Genomic DNA, 22,769 nt, shown 5'->3' with positions numbered 1-22,769 from the left:
ATCAATCCCCCTATCTTGGTTCCACCAGTTCTTGGTCATCCCCTGATTTTGTACATATCAGCAACACCTACTGCTCTAGGGGAACTTCTAGCACAACTTGATGACTACAGCAGAGAAAGAGCCATCTACTACATTAGTAGAACCCTAGTTGGTTATGAACTCAATTACACTCCTATGGAAAAAGCTTGTTTGGCAGTTGTTTTCTAACCTCAAAAGCTTCGCCATTACATGCTAAGTCATACCATCCAACTAGTCTCCAAGATTGACCCTCTCAAGTATATGCTCTCTAGAATAGCACTTACAAGCCGTTTGGCCAAATGGGTTATGCTCCTTAGTGAATTTGACATCCAGTATGTGGATAGAAAGGCAATCAAAGGGAAAGCTATAGCAGATCACCTAGCTGATGCACCTCTAATAGATGCTTATCCGTTGATCACAGAATTTCCAAATGAGCATATCTATCTAATTGAAGAACAACCCCCATGGAAACTTTATTTTGATGGCTCATACACATCTCATGGATCAGGGGCAGGAATATTGTTGGTCACACCTCAAGGAGATTACATTCCAAAAGCCTTCAAGCTACAATTCCCTAGCACCAACAATATAGCTGAATATGAGGCCCTCATAGCAGGATTAAAGATAGGTGCATAATGGAACATTGCTGATCTACAAATCTTTGGTGATTCTCAACTCATCATCAAGCAAGCTCTAAATGAATATCAAACCAAAGATGAAAAGCTATTACCCTACAAAGAGCTAGTTGATCAGCTAACCCAACATTTTACAAAGCTTCAGTTTACACAAGTGCCTCGAATACAGAACAAAGCAGCAGATGCTATGCTACTATAGGCTCACTCTTGGAAATTCCCCAAGTAGCTACACAATATGAGTTTTTAGTGGAGCAGCTCCTCACACCCGCCTATGCGAATGAGGATTCAAACCGTGTTTGTATCTTGGTTGGTCCCCAATCCCCTTGGTACCATGAGATTCACGCTTACCTTAACGATGGTATCATATCCCCTCACCTCACACGTACCCAACGCCAGAACCTCATCCGAAAATCATCCCGCTATGTTATCATAGCCAATACCCTATATCGTCAGGGTTATCACGATACTCTCTCTCGATGTTTAGACCAAAATGAGGCCGCGAAGGTGTTAAAGGAAGTACACTCTGGACTTTGCGGTGCCCACACGAGTGGTATTGTCCTAGCGCGACAAATCCTTAGAGCAGGCTACTATTGGCCTACCATTGAAGAAGATTCCTATGACTTTTTCAAAAAGTGTCTTCCATGTCAGCAACATGCAAATCTTGTGCACGCTCCAGCACAGGATCTACAGCCTATTGCACCACCTTGGCCTTTCGCTTGTTGGGGCCTTGATCTAGTTGGAACTATCACACCCCTCTCATCTGATAGACATAAATGGATAATAACAGCTACAGACTATTTCACTAAATGGGTGGAAGTAGTCCCCCTAGTCTCAGCTACAAGAATTCAGGTCTCCAAGTTCATCTTGTACCACATTGTTTGCCGCTTCGGCATCCCATCCACCATCTTCACCGACTGCGGAGGTAACTTTGAAAATCTCAACATGGAAGAATTATGCACTTCCCTCCGCATCCATCACTGCTTTTCTAGCCCATATTTCCCACAAGGTAACAGCCAGGCAGAGGCAACTAACAAAACCCTCCTCAAAATCCTAAAGAAAGTTGTCAATGATTTCGGCCGTGATTGGCACCTACAAATAAATCTAGCCCTATGGGCCTATCGAACTTCCTTTTGTACATCCATAGGCACAATTCCATACTCCCTAGTCTATGGTGCCAAAGCAGTACTACCTATAGAGGTTGAACTTCCCTCTTTGCGCATATCTTTGCAAGGGCAAATATTAGATGAAGAATACAGAGTAGCTCGGCTCACCCAGCTAGATCTCTTAGATGAGAAGCGACAACAAGCCTATGATCATCTCACAGTCTATCAAACTCGTCTCAAAAGGAATTTCAACAAGAAGGTGCTTCCACGACACTTTCAGCCAGGTGACATGGTCCTCAAAGAAAATATGAAAGTCCAGGCAGATTGAGAAAAGAAAGGCAAGTTTGAACCTACATGGCTTGGTCCTTATGTTGTCACTGCCTCCTTTGGCTCCAGAGCCTATCAGCTATCTACACCAGAAGGAGAACTCTCGAATGATCCTACTAACATCATTCATCTCAAGAAGTTCTATGCTTGAAGATCCTTGGTGTACCAAGCTTTTGAAAAATACAAAAATAAAAATAAAAAAAATGGTAAAGAGAAATAAGTGTCCAACGGCGAAAACTTGGCAATTCAAGCGCCTTGGATAGGTACCTTGGTGAAAACCTAGTAATTTAGGCGCCTTGTGTACTAAGACTAATCCATTATCTATCACTATCCTATGTCTCATCCATTCACCCACCATCCCATAAAATACTTGCTTGTTCCCTTGGTGTTCCAACCAAATATCCAAAATCTAATGAAGCTTGTAAATACCTCTTGTACAACTTATAAAATCTTGTACCTCAGCTTGTAAAATCTTGTACCAAAGCTTGTATTATACCTTGTAAATCTTGTATCATACCTTGTATATCCAAATCTTGTACCAAAGCTTGTATTATACCTTGTAAATCTTGTACCATACCTTGTATATCCGAATCTTGTCCAAAGTTTGTACCATATTCCAGCCTATAAATAATCTTGTATCCTAGCTTGTATACTATCACATGCACACACAAAACCCCATTTTTACTTAAGCTTTTTGCAAACCATCTACCTATCCACCTATCACCTATTATAGACATCCCATCCTTCACAAACATTTCCATCTCACAAAAACCAAAACATGAACAAACTTGTACATTTGTAACATATCTTGGTCCATCAACTTGTACATCCTCTTTAGCTTAGTACCATTGTATCTATCCAGCGTTCGTGTCAGTTCGTCCTTGACCAGCATCTTGCACCCATCGCACATCTTGGTTAGCTATTCCAACGCATCCTTTAGCTAGATTTCCTATCACCAAAGTGTTATCTTTCTTAGTTCAGCTTGCCAAACGCATCACTTATCCAAATCCACTAGCTTCGGTGCTCTCCGATAGGTCCTTGCAAGATATAGCTTTCCTCATGTCTGATCTTAGTCCGTTAGTACCTTGTCCTACCCATCTCGTTGGCAAACGACTCTCTTTTGGATTTTCATTTTCTTTTGATTTGGGATCTTCCCTTTTGGGTCTTGAAGTATCTTTTCCAAGCAATCTCCTTGTTCCCTCCTCAAGGTTGCCACGATCTTCCATATCATGGTATGCTGCGAATGGGGCAATTAGAGCATAAGGTCTTGATCAGGTCTTTCGTTTATTTTTCTTTTTTAGTTGTGGGTTCTCCACTGTCGTTTCCACGCTGCTTCCTCTAGGATTCATGTGTGATGCTGGGGCAATCCTTGCGTGTTTGTTTTGAGTCAGTTCGTCAGTCCTTTGGACGGTTGGTGAAAAGGCCTTGATGTTCTTGGTAACCTTGGCAATTAACCAATAGTCCTATATTAAATCTAGTGCTCAACTACATGGTGGTACTTCTCTTTGAAGTATCCCCCCGCTCAAAAAGCTTCAATGGTTTTCCTTCATCTCCATTATCCCCCATCCGTATCCAACATTCATCTCTCCTACCCCAGCTTATGCATCAGTATCACTTTGAATCACTCATCACTCTTAGCTTTAGGGATCCATAATCCTAGTCTTAGGGATCCACCAATCCAAATCAATCCACCAAGCCTCATCTTTTGAGATCCACAATCCTAGTCCTAGGGATCTCTGAAACCCATCTTCCACCAATCTGACTCTTTGAAATCCTGTTGCATCAGCTTTATAATCCCCTCATCCATCTCCCTATCTTGGATTCCTTTTTATAGCACTCCGCTCCTTCATCCTCCACCTTCCCTAAAGTCTTAAGATTGCTTCCTCTTGTGCATCTGATTCTCCTTTATCATTCTCCCATAGTGAAAGTTTGAGCTAATTTAGCCCCTTCTCTTTGCCAATCTGAGTTTCCTTGCTCATCCGAGATTCTTGTACTTTTCAAGAAGCCATCGAGCCTCGCTTTCTCTCCCCGCTGCCTTCTTGAGGGGGCATCTCACAGCCCATTCTCTCCTCTTCTGCTCTAGCCTTGGGCATCTTATTTTCTTATCTTTGATGCCATGCCCCTTGCAGCATCACATCAAAGAGGGGCAAAATGTGGACACCTAAAATCCTTTAGAAAATAAAGTACTTTTATTTTCTGAAAAAGTTATGATGACATCATCATTTATTAATTAATTAATTATTTAATTTATTTATTTATTTTTATGCCATTAAATCCCTTTATCTTAATTAAAAATATTTAATTAAGGAATCCCTCCCAAAAAATTTTAAATCTTATTTAAACATTATTTCCTTATTTATTAATTATTTAATTAATAAATTGACCAAAAACTCCAAAATAAATAAAAAATTTATTTTTTGCCCAAAACTTAGCCAATTTTCTTAAGACCACTAACCTCTTCCAAAATCTTCTAATCCTTCTTTAATTTTAATTAAAGGCTAATCCCATCATTTCCTACCCCTAATCCCAACTCAAAATATTTAATTAAGATTAAATATTAATCCTCATGTTTATTAAAAAAGTTTTAATAAATATCTCCTCAACCCAAACCCTTAAAATAAACAAAACTTTATTTATTTCCTAAAAATCTAATTTATCCTCATCCTAAGAAGTTCTAGACTCTTCTAGAAAGTCTTCATCCTCATCCTAGGAAATTCTAGACTATTCTAGAAAGTCTTTATCCTCATCCAAAGTCTAGACTCTTCTAGAAGATGTCTTTAAACCTAATCCTAATCCCCTCCTAACCTTGTCACATTCCCTAAAAATGGGTTAAGAATTACTAACCCAAGCCAAAGTTAACAAATATCTCCTCCTTCACCCACCCTCATTAAATGCCATCCACTTGCCTATCCCTAAGCTAATCCTAAACCATCCTAATCCATCCTCTAATCATTTGCACAAGCCTAAGCAAGCTTAAAACCCTCTTAATCAAGCTCAAGTCGAAATTTCTCTCATCTCCCTCAAAATATCTCAACCATAAAACTTTATGAAGCCCACTAGGCCATAAATGACTCTTCCAAGCCCTTTTATTGCTCTTACAAGCCATTATGAGGGTCTTTATGAAGATTTTATCCCTTGAGCCTCTTTTGTTGACTCATCCTTCCCCTTTCCTCCATCCTCTCACCATGTGACATGTGTCACTCCTTGATTGGTTGTAAGGAAGCACAATCCATGTGCTCTCTTCTCATGCAATCTGAGCCCTCCATGAGCTTTTTCCCATCCTTGCATCTTAGCCCTCAATCCCTCAAGCCTCTTGCCTATAAATTGGATCCTTCCCCTTTGCAAAAGAACACAATCCATGAAGTAAAGTCATAATGCCATTTTGAGAAGCCATTTTACATCAAAACCATACACTCACACCCAAATTCCAACTCCATTTGAAGCCCTTTTTGAAGCATAAGCTTGAGCATACATCCTATCTATTTAGACAAAGCTACTCAACAAGAGAGCTTCTCATTGAGAGAGCCCATTAATGGCTCATATTCTCAATTGAGAGTTCATCTTAGTCTATCTTGAAGTTTATGAATTTTGTTTAGTTTGTAGAAGCTTTATTTAAATTTGGTTTCTATTAGCATACTAACATCGCCATATACATTTTGGCACGCCCGGTGGGACCCCACATGGGTCATCTTCATTAGCTTTTTTAGTCAAATTTTGTATGTCATTTGCTGATTTTGGCTAATTTTGCTTGTTTTTGTGATTGGTAGGATTGTATAAATTGGTTTTGTAGGTCCACATGAGCATGAAGAAGACAAAGGAACTCATAGTATATCTCATAGTGTTTGCAGATTTTTCAAGCTTATAGGTGGACAAAGAACTTGGAATTCTTCTTCCTCTTCTTGTCTATATTCTTCTTATTCCATCTACTTCTTCTTCTTCTTCTTGTGGGAGATCTTGGCCATTTTTTTTTAAGGAAGCAAAATCATACACACTTCTTTTTAGTGCTTAAAATGAACCCCCAAATCATACTTAAATCCATTAAAAACTAAAAATTTGCCAAAAAAAAAAATCTTTTAACAAGTGAAACTAAACCAATCCAATCATTTGCATCCTTGCAACATCAAGGTTTTAGATGCATTCATGCAAAGTAAGGAACACTTTATTTTTGGGAATTTAAAAAGAACTTCAAGTTTGCATTTCAAAAGGTTCAAAATCAACACTAAGTGCACACTAAAATCTAAATCAAACTCAAAGCATCAATCAAGGATAAAATGAACCTCATTTGCAAATATTTTAAAGTTCTTTTAAAAATCTCATGAAAACTAAGAGTCCTAAGTGGTTGCCAAAATTGTCCTAAAAAGCTTTGTTATTTGTTCTAAGAGATCTCATTGTGAACTTAGGTAATAATCACACTAATTCCATTCTGTATGTGGATAAAGTTTTAGAAGTGAGAAAATATTAAGAAGAAATTGAAGAAGAAAAGGAAAAACAAAGGGAAATATGGGATTCATTGAAAATGGAGCTCCATGAGAAGGGAAGTGACATTGAATACAAGAGTCTAAGAGATCCAATTGTGAGCTTAGATAAACCTCTAATTGTTAGTGAAGAAGAAAAAGTCAAATGGTTTCCCCAAAATTTGACAAGTTTCATATTTTTTCCCTCAAATCCACTTTCTTCTCATTTCCATTCAAAGGCGAAATCTTTTTTCCACAACTAGTCACTTCATTTCATCATTGGTATCTAAATGATTAGTTGTAGTATATCATTTAAAGCCCTTGTATAATAACACATACTTATTAGTCCACCAATGACAATATTTCAACACTTCCAAGTTCACAACTCTTTTGGCACTAGCAATACTCTTATGCTCCTTGCAAATAGTTTTGTTAGGTTAGTCATTGTAACTATTTAATCTATTAGAAGCATAGAAAATGAAGTTGAATTAGCCATGATTTGTTCTATGTTCCAAGGGTGGTAGTAGGGTAAGGTTGGCAAGCTTTGGTAGCCTATCTGAACATAGGATGTTATTACATTGTAGACATGCCATTAGGTTTTCTCTTTGAATACACAATTTTCTCAAGCTAATGATCAAATAAGAATATGGGGAGGTCAAGAAGGTGGCTCCAGAGGACATGGAACATAAAAGGTAGTTGAATATTCCCCCCTCTTACATCTTCAAGAAATCCCCTCTTCTTTCATATTTTGGGGGATTACTGGTTAAAACAAAATTACCTCTTTTGGTGGACAAGAACAGGAGGATGGAGAGCATACACCCTTTCTTGTTTAAAAGTAGTTTCCTCTGCTACACTTTTATGCAACTGTCAAGAAACCAAAATTATATTGCACATACTTTTAGCAATGCAATTTGTTATATCATTGGAAGAATCATTATGACGCCATATTTTTTTTGTTATATCATTGGAAAAATCATTATGACACCATATGTTTTGGTTAGATAGATATTAGAGGGGAAGGACTTGAACCCATTACAACAACATATGCTTGGGTTGGATAATTACGAGGTCCAAAACCTATTACACCACCAAATGTTTTAATAAGATGAGTATGAGAAAGGTCCATAGCAAGAACCACACCCATTCAAAGCAAGTAATTAGGAGTCAAACTTCTTAATAATTACCATTTGTGTTGGAACAAAAACTCCACACCCATTTGATGCAAGTAATTTGTTTGTGTGATACATATACTCCTCCATTGCATTTGTTACTAGCAGTTGTGCTTTTAAATAATTATCATTTTGTTGCAACAATTTTTTTTACAATCCAACTCTTATTTTAAATTGGATGGTGCATGCTATTTTCCATTGATGATATATTCACTTGCACTAATTAACTTAATGCCATCTTTGTGCCTATTGCATTTTTAAAAGATAACATTTGACTCTTTTAAATGTAATTACTCAATTACATTATCTTGGGAAATTGGTTGTCACATCTACATGTTTATGGTTTAACAACCTATAGGTACAAGTGCTAGCTTAGACATTGTTTAGAAGTACATATAATAACATGTTAGATTCAATGATGCAGATTTGAAACTTCATATTGAATGAATCATCTATCCCAAGACACTCAAATTCTTTTGGAACAATTTGAAATTGATATATTAAATTTTGAAAACCACAAAAATTATAATACACTACCTAGTAAAGAAGGCAAATGCTCTTTATTATCCTTATCAGTTGTGTAGTTGTAATAGATTTGAAATTTTAAACATAACGCAACACATCGAGCCCACCATTTTTGGGGCCTTTGTGGAACATGGATTGCAATTTGTATTCTTTGTACTTCATGTAGGGGAGAGGACCCAATAGTTGAGTAGGGTCCAACAGTCGGTCACCCTATCGTGAACATAGAGTCCAATTTTCCAACACATTTTTACTATATATTGTAATTAATTGATCTATTTGTAAATTAAAAAAAAATTAAACGTTGATAAAAAAAAATACCAATACTTGAACAAATGAAAACTTATAAATGTTATAGAAAAAATAAATATATGAATTCATTAATGAGTGAAATAAAGAACCTTTTGTCTCAAATAAAATATCATAGCTATTTCATATATGTGTGTCACTCAAAACATAATATGCTCAATTAAATAAACATTAATATCTTAGTGTACAAATACTACTCTTATGTGTACAACTATTAGGGTAGCAATGTATATGCATAGAGTAAATCATATCAATAATATATCTCATCACAAAAATAAAAGGTGAATACTAATAAATGCCTTGTATTTTCTTATCAAATGTGTGAGATTGTCAAAAAAAAAAGTTTAGTGTTCAACTAATGGTCCCCTTGTGTTGGTTATAGGTTGTATTTTATATAATAATGTGTTATTTTTATAACAACAAATTTTATTTTTTTGTTGAAGAATTTGTCCTTTTGTGTTATGCATAAAAGTTATATATAACAAATATTTATGATTAATAATAACTATTTGGTCCATTTAAGTTACATATATGTCACCTTTCATATAGTTATACAATATTCTATTAACAACAAATGATAATTTTAAATTCAATTATTAGATTAAACTTTGCTCAAATGTTTAAAAAGTCATTTTTTGGACACATCTCACTAGGTGCACTATTTTAACGAGTTGTGTTATGAGTCACAACGTCAAACCTTAGTTGTAGGTAGTTCAATGTTCATTTTACATTTCTAAAAAAAATGGAAGTCTTACAATAGCTCACGTAGAGGCTACATATTGACTAAGTCAGCCCTCACTACTACTGATTCCTCTCCCCTAGTTTGTTTCATATTTGACAGTCTTGGAATATTTTCTCCGTGAACTCCAGTATAGCCAATTAGGTATCTCTTTGCTTAAAGGCTTATATCTCATTACTTGATTTGTACGGTATTTGCTCTGGAAATGCCCTAACATGAGTTTATGGAACGATGGGTTTAGTTTATTTTCAGCTAAAGTGCGGCCAACATTGATTTTGTGCTAATAAATGGATCATTTTACTTTAGAAACGCTTTGTTTTGGCATTTGCGACATTCTGGTTTCTACTACCAAGTATTCATCATTGACGAGGACGATTTCCTGGTTTCCATTGGCATTTGACATAGTGACTATAGTGTGGACAGCGATTTCAAAGGTTTTCCTTCATTTGAACTTTAGAATTTCCAAGAATGAAGGTAATGTTATTGTATTAATTTTTTTTTTAAGGTTTTCATTGTTCAAGTTACAATTTTTCATTGCAACAGGTTTCACTCTTATCAAATGCAAATAATGATCTGAAAACTCACTCCTGTATAAATGATTATCTCACAGTTGTTTGTCACTAGATAATGTCTCTAGAGTGATTTCGACTCTAGATCTAAGTTCGCTGCAGGACATTCACGGCTCAATGCACCCAATCACTGCTGAAAAGACACTCCATTTTGAGGAATGCTGATTTTTTTAATCCTGATATCTTAATTTTAATTTTACCAATTTTTCTTTCTTTCACATAAAAATCTTGAATTGAACCAAGCAGGCCTTAAACAATTCAGTTTGTTAAATTCTTATGGGCATTTCAAGATTTGAAGATACAAAAATCTAAAAATGAATATACTAAATAACTGAGTTTACATGCCTGGAAAAAACAAAAAATGCAATCGAGATTTGATTTTTAGAATAATAAAAACAATGAGAATGATGATTTCTAACTGATTTAGAAATGATATTGCAACTTGGCTCCTACAAAGAAGCCGAGCTGACAAAAGCTCAGGCATTAATTGTCTGACTTGTCCAGTGAAAAACATACAAAAGCGTTTTTTTAAAATATTTCGGTTTAAGATAGAGCATTTTAAATAAAGATGCAATCTCCTTACATCTTCCTATTTATTGTTTGTTGCAGGCTGCAACATCATTATAACTGTCACAATGAGCCCTAACAACACGAGTGAGGACAAGAGCGTTGAAATTGAAAGTGAAAATGACTCATTTGATGAACCTAGCACAAAAGGAGTGGGGCGAGGCAAATCAAACTGAAACAGGCTCTATTGGGAGTGGCACTTTCAGCCCCCCTCCTGAAATCCTCAAAACATGGGCCAAGGGCAGAGTTGATCCAAAATCACCCTTAAATTAGCAAACTAAGGTACCAGCAAGGCCTACGATAGTTGGGGGCACTAGAAAGTGCAAGTGCACCATGTGTGATGAAGAATGGTGTGGCAGTATTACGAGAACCAGTGCTCACTTCCTTCTTGTTGGAGGCAAAGGTGTGGAAATATGCAAACAGGTGTGCAAAAGTTGTAAGTACAAGGTTGAAATATTAAAGTTGTGAGATTGCAATGAAGGTGAAGCAATTTTATGGTGTACTGTACCACATAGACAATATGATCTCCAAGATATTGCCAATATTACCGAGTCTGATTCATGAGTGCAATTGACAAAATGTATCCTCCTAATGAGGCCAGTGAGATTTGTCCTTAGAGAACAAAATTTGCCATTCTATGGGGGATATTCAGAGGCAGCGAAGATAGATGTATAGATTATGTCACAACAAGTCTCCAAGTTGTGGTGGGCTATGCATGGACCTCAATCTTTGATAATTACTATAGCCATTCGTTTGCTGTCCTAGGTTTCTAGTTCTTTTGTTGCCCAGAGAACTGGTCTACTTACAACTTCGTCCACTTTGTTTAGAGGAACAAACTTACTTCTAGGAGGGTAGAGAAGCTTGTGACAATACAAAGTGCGTTGCATCTCAGCTATGTACAAGGAGAGTCCAACAACCAGATTGGAGGTAGAGTCAGAAGAGTCAACACAGATTGATGATGATGCTACAGAGATATGGCTGGCTGGTATTGGTATGGATGAGCTTATGAACTCCAGCAGTTTGAGTGATGAGGATATTGAGGAGTTAGGTGAGGATCTTGGGGACAATTAGAGTCATCAGACTCGACTTCTAGTATTTACTAATTGTTATTTAGTATTTTGTTTTCGAATTTGAAGTTTGAACATTGTTGAATCTTGATAACTTGATTAGTTGATTGTAATTTTGACAAAATTTAGATCATGATTAGTATGATTGTGAAATGATCTTTTTCAACTTGATTAGTTGATTGTAATTTTGACAAAAATTAGATCATGATTAGTATGATTGTGAAATGATATTTTTCAAATTTTGATAACTGTTATTGCAATGCCCATATTTGATATTCATATATTTCATTTTTGACATTTGTCATTTGAATACTCCTGGACTCAAGTTATTATGCTATACATCTTTATCTTTTTAAAATTAATAGTAATTTTCAAGTACTAATAATGGTACTATATCTATTATCATTATGTCAGCACTCCTCCCCCACCATCCTCCTCTTGGGGTTCCCAAACTTAGGCGGTAGGCCCCCAAGAACCCCTATGGCAAATGCATTTCCCCGTTCCCCCAAGGAATCCCGGGAACTCCAAACTCCATGGAACACTGGTTATTAGTGTAAATTTGCTCTGCACTATCAATATAGTAAATTTTTTCAAACGTATCTTGAAATAAAAAAGATGATTATTGAATTGTTCAAGAAAGCAACTGTAAGTTCCATCTTTTATCCTTGGTCATAAATATATTATATATTTGTTCACTGAGATGAAAAGTGGTGACTGATCAATAATATATTTGGAACACTATATATGTAGAGCACTTTTGATATGAAGTTGAAGTTGTTGAACATAGTTAGACATTAAGGTGAGAATATTCATAAGGTTGAAAGCTCTTTCATGCCTTCATTATTATTGTTGCTACGTTACAATTTAACGTGGTAGCTACTTCATTTCTCAGAATGAGAGGTTTTTCACTCTGTTCCATAACCACTCGTCTAAAACTTTTCTTTAATTTTTAAGTTGATGAACGATTATTTGAGCTCCATATTGAGGCTGCAGAGTTGCCACAGTGGCAGGGGCATGAACATAAGATGGGGACACAGAAAATGAGAAATCCTGCAAAATCATTGCCAGAACTACTTTGGCTTCAATCATAGCAAAATTCTGGCCTAAACAAGCTCTAGGTCCCAGTCCAAATGGCATGAATGCCAACGGATGTTTAGAAGCCTTAGCAGCACCATCAGCAAAGCGTTGAGGCCTGAACTCGTCTGCATCGTTTCCCCATAGCTCTGGATCATGGTGGATTGCAATAATTGGAACTGAAAGTTCTGTGCCAGCTGGAATATTGAAGTCTCCTAGCTTCATTTCCTTGTAAGTGTGTCGACTTGTCTGTATGGCGGGGGTATACAATCTCAGAGCTTCATTCAGAATCATTGTCACCTGCACAATCAATGAAAAGGATTCACTTCTATGATCGACGAATATTCATTTTTTCAAAAGGTGGGAACTATTTAGAGACCATGATGATGTGGCAAGCATCTATGAATTTCATAATTCCATTTGAAGAGAGACCTTTCTTCCAAAGTTGGTTTCCCAAATCTGTTATTTAAGTTGAATTCCCACACTTATTTTGAGAACTTTCAAAGAAAGGTATATCTTCAAATTAGAATATTATAAATCATAGCTACTTGCAGAGCAGGGCCATTTCATTTCGGATTACAAATGGAACTTGGGGCACTGATCTTACAATTTTCAACCGGTTAACATTGTCAGTGTGGGGAACATCTTCTCCACAGATTTCCAGGACTTCTTTTCTAGCTGCTTCTTGCCACTCTTGATGCATTCCGAGCAAAACCATGGTCCATGTTAAAAGTGAAGATGATGTTTCATGACCAGCGAAGAAGAAAAATTTGCACTCCTCAATAATCTCTTCAACTGTCATGTATGCGTTTTGGAGGCTTCCTGTCTCCTTCTTAATTGTAGCTACCATGGTACCCAGCAGATCATTACCATATCTTTCTGATTCATGCATGCTCAATGTTCGCTCTCGCGCTTCAATCAACCCTGTCAATGATCTGTTTATTTCTTTTCGTAGTTTCCAAAGTCGTCTGTTTAACTTTGTGGGCAACAGTCTGAATCAATGCAGGACCAAAGGCTATTTAGATAAATGCATGCACATTCAGTTTAAAGCTTAATTGAAGTACAAAGAATATATTCACAAGGAACTGCTCGGTTCAAGGAAAACACGAGGATCCACAAAAGGAGATTATGGTGGTTGGCACTGTTTTCTCTTCTACAGTCGGAATTCTGAGTTTTCTAATATTCAAATGCTATATGGTTCATAATGTAGTCCTTATTGAAGGTAATAAATAACTTGGTCTGCGATAACATGCAATACTCTCTACTAATAATATATTCAACTAATTTCAGCTGGCCACCGTTGTAGGAAATAGGAGAGTTCATAGACATCATGCACTGACCATTTTTGCTAGACTCTGGACTAGGCATACATGATCCTTGGGTTAGTCATTGTGAGTTTTAAGATTTAATACTTGTAATGTTAGTGTGCCACATTAGGATAAGGGTCTCTTATTGCCGAATGATCTATACAAAGGAAGTAGTGAGTAACTGCTAATCATCAGTTAAAAAAATTTATGTTTTAAGCTTTTTGAAGGTTATCGTTCGAATTGGCGAATTGGCTTTCTTCTAGTACTCAAGTTTTCCGTTCCATTTCACTTGTGTTGATTTTCTAGATTCCTGTTCATGCAATTGTGTTCTGCAATTCTGCTACTGCTATGTGTAGATCTGTTATGACCATTGATGTTATTACGCTCTTGCGCTAATTAATTTCATTACAAGATATGAGAAACAATTTGCGCTCTTATGCTAACTAATCCTAATATAAGTAATTGATTTACTCTGTTACCAAAGCTTAGATAGATACCGTTGCAAATCGCATACAAGTTCTTTTGGCATTGACCCTGTGAGCACATAATTTTTCAAAATGGATATAAGATTGATTTGTATCTAGAAGGTCTCAAGGATACCATTTAACATGATGCAAGGTTATTTTATCCCTACAGCATACATGATCTTATGTCAGAGCCCGCAGGTCAAAGGAGAAACAGCTATCAAGGAACAAATTTTCGTTTCTTAAGACCAACTCTACTAATACGCTAATAATTGAAGATTAACTGTGACTACGTATAGAATCAATGGCCTAAATGTGCAGAAAAATGTCAGTCTACATTGAAGGAGCAATGTGTGTAGAGGATGGCAGGAATTAGAACATGAATATGAGAAAGAGGAGACATTCATTAAGCAACCATCTCTTAGTCATGCTTTATTGATCAAGCAACTCCGCAAGTAAGAGGATTTATATTGATTGGTTCAAGTAACATCAATAATTGAAGTGACAACAAATTAGCATCTGGTCTTAATTGCTTCATTTATATATATCCCAAGTTTCAAGTTTTGGTAGCAGACAGTGATACAGTTGTTCAAGAGGAAGTTTCATAAAACTAAGGTAAATATAGGTGAGAAAGCACCATGTTTACCATTATGATGGGGAGGAGTAAATGTGGTTCAGAAATACAATGATTACCGGTATGGTGGCTGTAAATAGATGAATTCAAAGGGCCTTTTATCAAGCTTCAGTCAGAAGGTTGAATGGTAGAGCTAAGTAGGTTGTAAGCAAAATGACCATAAATGATTAGCTCCCATCAAATGACAATTTTTTGAAAAGGGGGTCATCAAGTTTTGTGGACTAATTGTCTTCATTTCAAGGAAAGCAACAACAAACAGAGAACATGGTCAAACAATCTAACTCACCACCAAATATTAGGCTCTATTGTAAAAAAAATTCAGATTGAATATATGATCAAGAAATCGAAACAGAGAGAATGATCCATACGCAATTAAGATGAACTCAAATCCCTTAAACCAGCAATAGCAACAGTGATAACCAATCTCAAGTCTATCCCTTCCAAAGCAAAATTTTCCATGACAATTCCGACTTCTTTGAATCCAACCAGAAGGATCCTTATTAACTAGACTGATTCAACAAAACATAGATGACATGTTTATAACCTTTGAAATCTTAATAACACTGTCCGTCTTTAACTAACCAAACATCACAATGACCCCAAACCCTCAAACTAAATATAGGACAAGACCAACAATCACTTGGACCAAAACTAGGAATAGAAACTGTACGAAATCCAAAGTGAAGAGGAAACTGAAATGTAAGTTCAGGTGCTAGCTTACCCGAAACCAGGAATATAAACTGTACGAATAGCTTCAATAATCAGATTGAGTTGTTCCACCTGCATGTCAAATATATGCTTTCCATCAACATAGCTGCTTCCAAAGGCTGTTCGGGATATAATATCTGCCGTTAAATCCCGAAATTCTTTTGACACCTCAATCTCTGTCTCTGCATCACTACCGATTCTTTCCTTCCACCGCTCCATCATATCTGAAGCGCTGCCCGCTACAGTGGAAACCATCCCCTGCAACCACCACTACCATCACGATTTCAATTTTAACTTATAACGAAAAGCATCCACGGTCACATTATAAGTTGTAAGGCCGAATCACCTTACCTTTAACTTTTCTGTGTAGAACACTGGGTTGATTATTCTTCTGTGCTTTGCCCATTCCTCACCATCCAAAGCACCCATTCCACCTCCCATCAGCTGCCTTGTTATACGGTTCAGAGGCAGCTTTTCATAATGTCCAAATTTGGTGGAAAGAATTTCTTTAACGAGCTCCACATCTGGGATATTCACCTTCGCCTTTGTACCAAGCCAGTATACGAAGAACCGCCCTGTGTTCAAAACCCATTTTTAAGCTTTGCATACTTTTCAAAACAGAAAATATAAAGCAGCCATTTCATCAAATGCTGACTACTTTTTATCATTAGGAAAATGATCAATCGTTTACAAATTATATTGCCTGATTGCTAAGTGTGACTAACTTCCACTAATTATTCCATGAACTGAAAATGAAAATGAAGAAGAGAGAGTCACACCATATTTGTTAACACTGGCGTAATAGTGGGGCAGAACTCGGGGTACTATTCGATGAGAAAAATCCATTGGCTTCAATTTGGCTTCATCCATCATCTTCATCATCTCTGGAAGATTGCCATTCAGTAGTTTGTAAGGAGGGCCCCTCATACCCTGAGCTTCAAAACACTTTGACTGTTGTCTAGGCCTCCACCATATGGCTCTCGCTATTTTTATCATCATATGGGCCAAGCTTAACAGTAGACCCCATATAAAAAGTCCTTTCCATCCACCCGCTTCCATTGCTACAATTCAGAAGCTTCTGCCTCCTGATTGCAACTTCTGTTTCCTTGTCTTGTGAATAAATTGAGGAGATTTGTTGCGAGCTTTCTTTCCACATTTACAGATATGCAGAAATCTATGTATATATTGGGGGGAGAAGAGTGGTCCTCACGCTACCATGCTTATATTGGACGGAGTGGATTATAGAGTGTTCCCCACACTAACTCAGCAGTCAGCGTCTCAACACTGTTATGACGTTCAATGTAATGTACAATTTTTGGCCTTCATTTTAGTATTCAACTTGGAATTGGATACCTTCGCTAGTTGGATTTAGAGTTTTGGACTAGTCAAATTTCACAATGCTGGAGAGATTATGACACAAACATATTTTTATTAGTTTCTCGACACAGGTTCAATTTTTTATCACTTCAATCAATCGATCCATATAGAATCAAAATTTTTTTGACTTAGAAGTTCTACAGTTTTATTTAATAATTCTATTTTTTTAATTACATATCAATATCATGTTACCATTTTCTAATTTTTAAATCTTCCATCTCCGATGTAATAATATTTTTATTTGTATTATTTGACAACAAAATTTGATTATTCTATTTTTGTGAAATTGCAAGGTCTGATGGTGTCTTAGTTGTAAAATTGCACTTGAAGTTTTTACTTCGACTATTTTCCACTGTTGGTATTTCAGATCTACTTTTTATTTACTAGGAATACAGTGAAGCGGCTAGATATCAGTTTTGGTTGCCTCATTTTAATAAAATTCTGTTGGGTTATGGTTTTCCATTCAATGAATAAATCTTGCAAATTTTTACTTGTTTTTTCTCATCTAGATTGTTGACAGCAAGTTGCTATTTCTGTAAACTAGCGCAATTATTTTTTAGTTTTTTGAGATTATCTTTACACTACTACATTTATTTTTATTGTGTTTTATTTCATTTGACATGAAGGGATAGTTCTGAAATTTCAATTTTTAATTTATTCATTATTTGTTATATGTCTTAATGTTTGTTGCTTTAATCTATTGTTGACCAATTTTAGATTGTTTGTCATATATTTTTTTTCTAATTTTGGCTTGCTGTAGCACATCTCCTTGAGTTTTGTAGAAGCTTGATCATTAACCAAGGTTGCAACAGGAGTAGATATAAGGGTATGTCAAACTTTGTTTTTAATTATACTTCTATATTTATATAAAATCTGAAATCATAATCATGACAACGGTTTTTCAAAACAAAAATTGTGATAAATTTTGCAAATGTAATGTATTATTTTCAGTTTCAGATTTGCTATATGTTGGTAATAATAATATATGATAAATAATTAGATGCATAACAGAGAAGGCAGACTTTAAACATGAACTAGAAGATCATAAATCATATGACAATGATATAATGCAAATAATAAAATTCTAATTTGAACAGTGATAATGTTTATTGTTGTTAATTAATATTGTATCAAAGTTTCAAACTGATTAGGTATTGAATTAAGCTTGATAAACAACAATCTGATACCCAAACAAAAAAACAAATAAAAAATCAGTATATCTTAATCAAGATCCTTAACTATGAGCTCTCCACCGAGTGATACTTAAGATATGTGTATTCCTAGATACCAGTAGCAGAAGTGTGGATACAAGTACCCATGCAACCTTGCCATTAACTGTAAAGGGTGAAAAGAAAGTAAGAAATGCAGATTTGATAGTAGTATTTTTCTGCTCAAATTGGCAGCTAGTTAGTACATGTGTCGACAAACTGTGGAAACATTAAAATTTTGATGGTGCAAATTCAAGATTTTATTTAAAGCATATAAAGTAGAATGTGCAGAGCTGGACCCCGCAGCTACCTGCATCTTGCCTTGCCTATGCACGAATGGAAGGTTTCGAACAGAGTAGAGACAATGCACATATGATATAATCGGAACTTTTAGGGTTGACATGTATGCACATGTGGAAGCATAGACAATGCTCGTGAACTTTGATAAAACCCTCAAAGAGGTGAAGTTTCATGAATGCTTGCAGCTTGCGTACAAAATGGGTCTGGGGTAAGGCTATAGAAACTTCCAAATAAATGCAATTGCCAGATGGAAAACTAGTTATTTTCCATCCAAATTTTCATTGAAAGGCGAGCGCAGGCGGTATTCTGAAGTGTGTTGTAATTTTTGAGGGCTTGATAGATACCTTGATGTTCATAAATGAGTTTTTGAACATACGGTTTTTAGTTTCATTGTTTAGATATGTACTGGTACTAAATACCCAACTTTTAAACTCCACTAGAGTGAAGAATAAATTCAGAATTGCAGGAAGATGCAAAGCTATCACGGCCCTTCATTATTTAATATTTATATGGCGTTTGTGGTGTTCCAACTGCTGTCAGGGATTCAGAGACTAGACATTGTGTGCTTCGGTTTTATTGCACACCTTCAACCAGTGGAAAGATTGCCAATAGAAGAGAGTCACATTTCAAGCAAAAGAGAGATTTCATGGTCTAGATACAGAGAACATCAGTGTGTGTAAGATTAATGACAGAGCAAGCACAATAGATATTTGATCAACTTAGGCGAGCATGTTTTCTATTTTTGTGTAAATTGTAGACGAGCAGATTAAAACCCAATAAATGAAAAAGACAAAATACAATAGCACAGATTTATCATGGTTGGACAGTCCATGATGTAGAAACCTAGACAGCTCTAATATACCTTCTGAAAGGTGGATGGACAAAATAAACTAAAATTGAAAAATACTCAATGTCCCTGCACTAATATATTTCATTAACCATTTTGTCCATGTCAATTACATTTTGTCCATATTAATAATTTTACAAGATGCCTCTATTTATAGAGGTCTTTGATTATTTTTGGAAACATCTAAATTAACCAACATAGGGCAAATAAACTTTTCTCAAACTATTTAAACATAAATGACTCTAGAACTTTACCTAACCCTATTTGTCAATCGAAGAATTTTTAGGATCCTCTATTATGCTTTTACATTTCATTTGAGGGAGAAATTACACATTCCAACACATGCTCCAGCAAGAAATCAATATATTAATGAATAACTGAATACAATACATGGGCTGCACACAACTATTATAAAGAGCTCTCCGAATAGAATGAGTTGAGGGAGAACAAATAGTCATGACCGTTGGGCGTCATATTCAAACAAACTCCCTCGTGAAGTTCAACCAGTACACCCGTGTGGATTGTCATCTGTCCTTCCCAATTCAAATCTCATGGAACAACCAAACCTTGAGAAGATCTTAATTTTGCCAGAATTTGTTCCTGCACATTCCAAATCAAATCGGAGTTGAAAATATCTTCTCTGCAATGTAACTCACAGCTTGCATAATTTGCATCATTTTTATGGTTGTCTAAATTAACATTCTCATCGCTAATATATAAGAATAGCAACGTTCCTTTTGTTAGATTGTGGTGACTGATTAGGAAAGTATTATACATACTTCATAAATTCTTTGGGGTTTGGGGCATCGCCTCAAAAAAAATTTTGGGCCCTATTTTATTGAAATTTTGGGCCGACATGTAATTATTAATTATAACCTTAAAGTAGTTAAAATACTTGTATAAAAGGGCTTAGGGTTAGGGATAGTTTCATAAGGTGTGATGCGAAATTGGTTCTTGCGGCAGTATTGAGTTGTAAGGGATTACAGATTGTAATCAGATTGTAATTATTGGATCATAAAAATATTGGACTTTTTGTTTGGTGGACGTAGCCCAGGGATTGGGTGAACCATGTTAAATGTTGGTGCTTTGTGTTTTTTTTTTTCTGTATGATCTATTATTTTGTGTTATTGGTTATATTTGCATGTAATTGTTATTTCTGTCTGTGGTTTAATCCTAACAAGTGTTATTAGAGCCTAGTTTTTTAGTTATCCTCTGTAGGAAAGTTTCACAGTTGAGTGAGAGTCTCACGGTTGAGTGGGAGCAATGGCAGATGAGGGTAAGCTGAGGGTTGATAGGTTTAATGGGTAGAACTTTTAGTTATGGAAGATGCAAATGGAAGACTATCTGTAGCAGAAGGATTTATGGAAGTTGTTGGAAGGGAAAGCTAAGAATTAGGTATCTATGTCAAATGAGAATGAGATCTTTTGGACAGAAAGGCACTTGGAAGCATTCAATTATGCGTGGCACCATCGGTGGCATTTAATATTAAAAAAACAAAGACAACAGAAGAATTGATGAAAACCCTAGCGACACTGTATGAAAAGCCCTTCATTTCAAACAAGGTATTTCTCATGAAGCATTTATTTAATATGAAAATGGCAGAAGGTGGATCTGTTATAGATCATTTAAATGAGTTTAATACTATTACTAGTCAGTTATCTTCTGTGAGTATCAATTTTGAAGAAGAAATTAGGGCTCTCTTGATTTTGTGTTCTTTGACTGAACGCTGGAATGGCTTGGTAATGGCTGTGAGTAATTCTGTTCTTGGATCTAGTGCCCTAAAATGTGATGATGTGATTGGTGTTATTTTGAGTGAGGAAACTCGTAGGAAAACCTCAGGTAGATCTACATCAGGAAGTGCTTTGAATGCACAAAGTAGGGGCAGAATGACTGAGAGAGGAAGTAATTCTGGAAATCGTGAGAAATCAAAAGGAAAGTCAAAGGGGAGGAGGTCTCATTCGAGAGGACCGAACGACTGCTGGTACTGTGGGAAACCAGGGCACAAAAAGAAAGATTGTTGGAATTGAAAAAAAAGTGAAGGAGATAAATCAGATGGAGACAAGGAAGCAAATGTGGTAAGTAACAAATCCAAAGAGGATGCTTTGTTTCTGTCTTTAGAAAGTGTTGATGATTTATGGGTTTTAGATTATGGTGCTTCATTTCATGCTACACCTCATAGAGGTTATTTTATTGATTATGTCTAAGGGGATTTTGGGCTTGTTTATTAGGGGGATAATGAACCCTGTCAGATTGTTGGAAAGAGCAAAATTAAGATTAAGTTGTAGAATGAGAATCATTGACTACTACATGAGGTAAGACATGTTCCAAGGTTGAGTAGGAATTTAATTTCAGTAGGGCAACTTAGTGATGAGGGTTGTGTAGTTATTTTTAATGATAAAAATTGGAAGGTTTCCAAAGGTTCCCTTGTAGTAGCAAAAGGTGTGAAAGTAGGCACCTTATATATTTGTACAAGTCATATTGTTCTTTCTACTTTAATTGTTTTAGAGAAAAATGAATGTTTCGGAACAATTGTTGTAGTTGAGTAGGGAGAACAAATAGCTGCTGTAGATTCTGATATAGCATTGTGGCACAACAGACTTGGGCACATGAGTGAGAAAGGTATGAAAGTACTTCATTTAAAGAAAGTTTTACTAGGTTTAAAATGTGTTAATATGGATTTTTGTGAAAGTTGTGTGTATGGAAAACAAAAGAGAGCGAGTTTTGCCTAGACTAGGAAGGAAAATAAAAGGGAGAAATTAGAGCTTGTGCATACTGATGTATGGGGACTGGCTCAAGTATCTTTCCTTAGTAGCTTTCATTATTATGTTACATTTATTGATGACGCAACTAGAAAAGTATGAGTTTATTTCCTTAGACATAAATTTGATGTATTTCAAACTTTTAAGAAATGGAAATGCTTGGTTGAAAATGAGATTGGTAAAAAATTAAAATGTCTCAGATCTGATAATGGTGGTGAGTATTGCAGTCATGAATTTGAAGATTATTGCTCCACTAATGGTATTTGTAGACAAAAAACTATTCCAAAGACTCCACAGGAAAATGGAGTGGCTGAACACATGAACAGGACAATAATGGAGCACACAAGGAGCATGAGGTTGCATGCTGGGTTGCCCTTACACTTGTGGGCAGAGGCTATCAATACTGCTATATATTTGATTAATAGAGGTCCCTCTACTCCTTTGGGCTGTGGTATTCTAGAGGAGGCATGAACTGGTAAGAAGGTGAGTTATTCTTTTCTCAAAATCTTCGGTTGTGAAGCATTTGCTACATAGATTCTGAAAATAGAACCATGCTAGAAGGTAAGTCAAAGAAATGTGTATTTGTTGGATATGGCATTAATGAGTTTGGTT

The 22,769-nt window shown here is 36.0% G+C and overlaps 2 protein-coding genes across 4 annotated transcripts; one reads left to right on the top strand and one right to left on the bottom strand.

Annotated features, from left to right (window-relative positions):
* Nucleotides 1-9,340: 9,340 nt before the first annotated feature.
* Nucleotides 9,341-11,645, top strand: LOC149530698 (uncharacterized). Of its 2 annotated transcripts, XR_016358434.1 has the most exons (3): nt 9,341-9,420; nt 9,583-9,750; nt 10,455-11,645. XR_016358434.1 is itself a non-coding variant. In XM_089808603.1 (2 exons), exons 1-2 carry the CDS (start codon nt 9,564-9,566, stop codon nt 10,586-10,588), a joined length of 321 nt encoding a protein of 106 aa, XP_089664729.1. In that variant the 5' UTR covers nt 9,423-9,563; the 3' UTR covers nt 10,589-11,645. The 2 variants fall into 2 exon arrangements, 1 of the variants encoding a protein (XP_089664729.1); XM_089808603.1 differs by lacking the exon at nt 9,341-9,420 and having other exon boundaries at nt 9,423-9,750.
* A 646-nt stretch (nt 11,646-12,291) lies between these two features.
* On the bottom strand, nt 12,292-16,926 carry LOC149530697 (cytochrome P450 CYP72A616-like). 2 transcript variants are annotated; one of them, XM_089808602.1, is made up of 5 exons: nt 16,446-16,926; nt 16,018-16,241; nt 15,680-15,924; nt 13,161-13,545; nt 12,292-12,853 (listed from the first exon to the last, which is right to left on the bottom strand). In XM_089808602.1, the coding sequence occupies exons 1-5, from the start codon at nt 16,723-16,725 to the stop codon at nt 12,422-12,424; spliced, it is 1,566 nt and encodes a 521-aa protein (XP_089664728.1). In that variant the 5' UTR covers nt 16,726-16,926; the 3' UTR covers nt 12,292-12,421. The 2 variants fall into 2 exon arrangements, with proteins under 2 accessions (XP_089664728.1, XP_089664726.1); XM_089808600.1 differs by having other exon boundaries at nt 15,680-15,936; nt 16,446-16,856.
* Nucleotides 16,927-22,769: the final 5,843 nt, after the last annotated feature.

This window comes from Cupressus sempervirens, chromosome 11, assembly GCF_028749045.1.
Source record: "Cupressus sempervirens isolate cs-2001-9-10 chromosome 11, ASM2874904v1, whole genome shotgun sequence".
In the NCBI taxonomy this organism is placed as follows: Eukaryota; Viridiplantae; Streptophyta; class Pinopsida; order Cupressales; family Cupressaceae; genus Cupressus; species Cupressus sempervirens.
The sequence above is the reverse complement of the archived record's forward strand: the minus strand, read 5'-3'. Positions and strand labels throughout refer to the sequence as shown.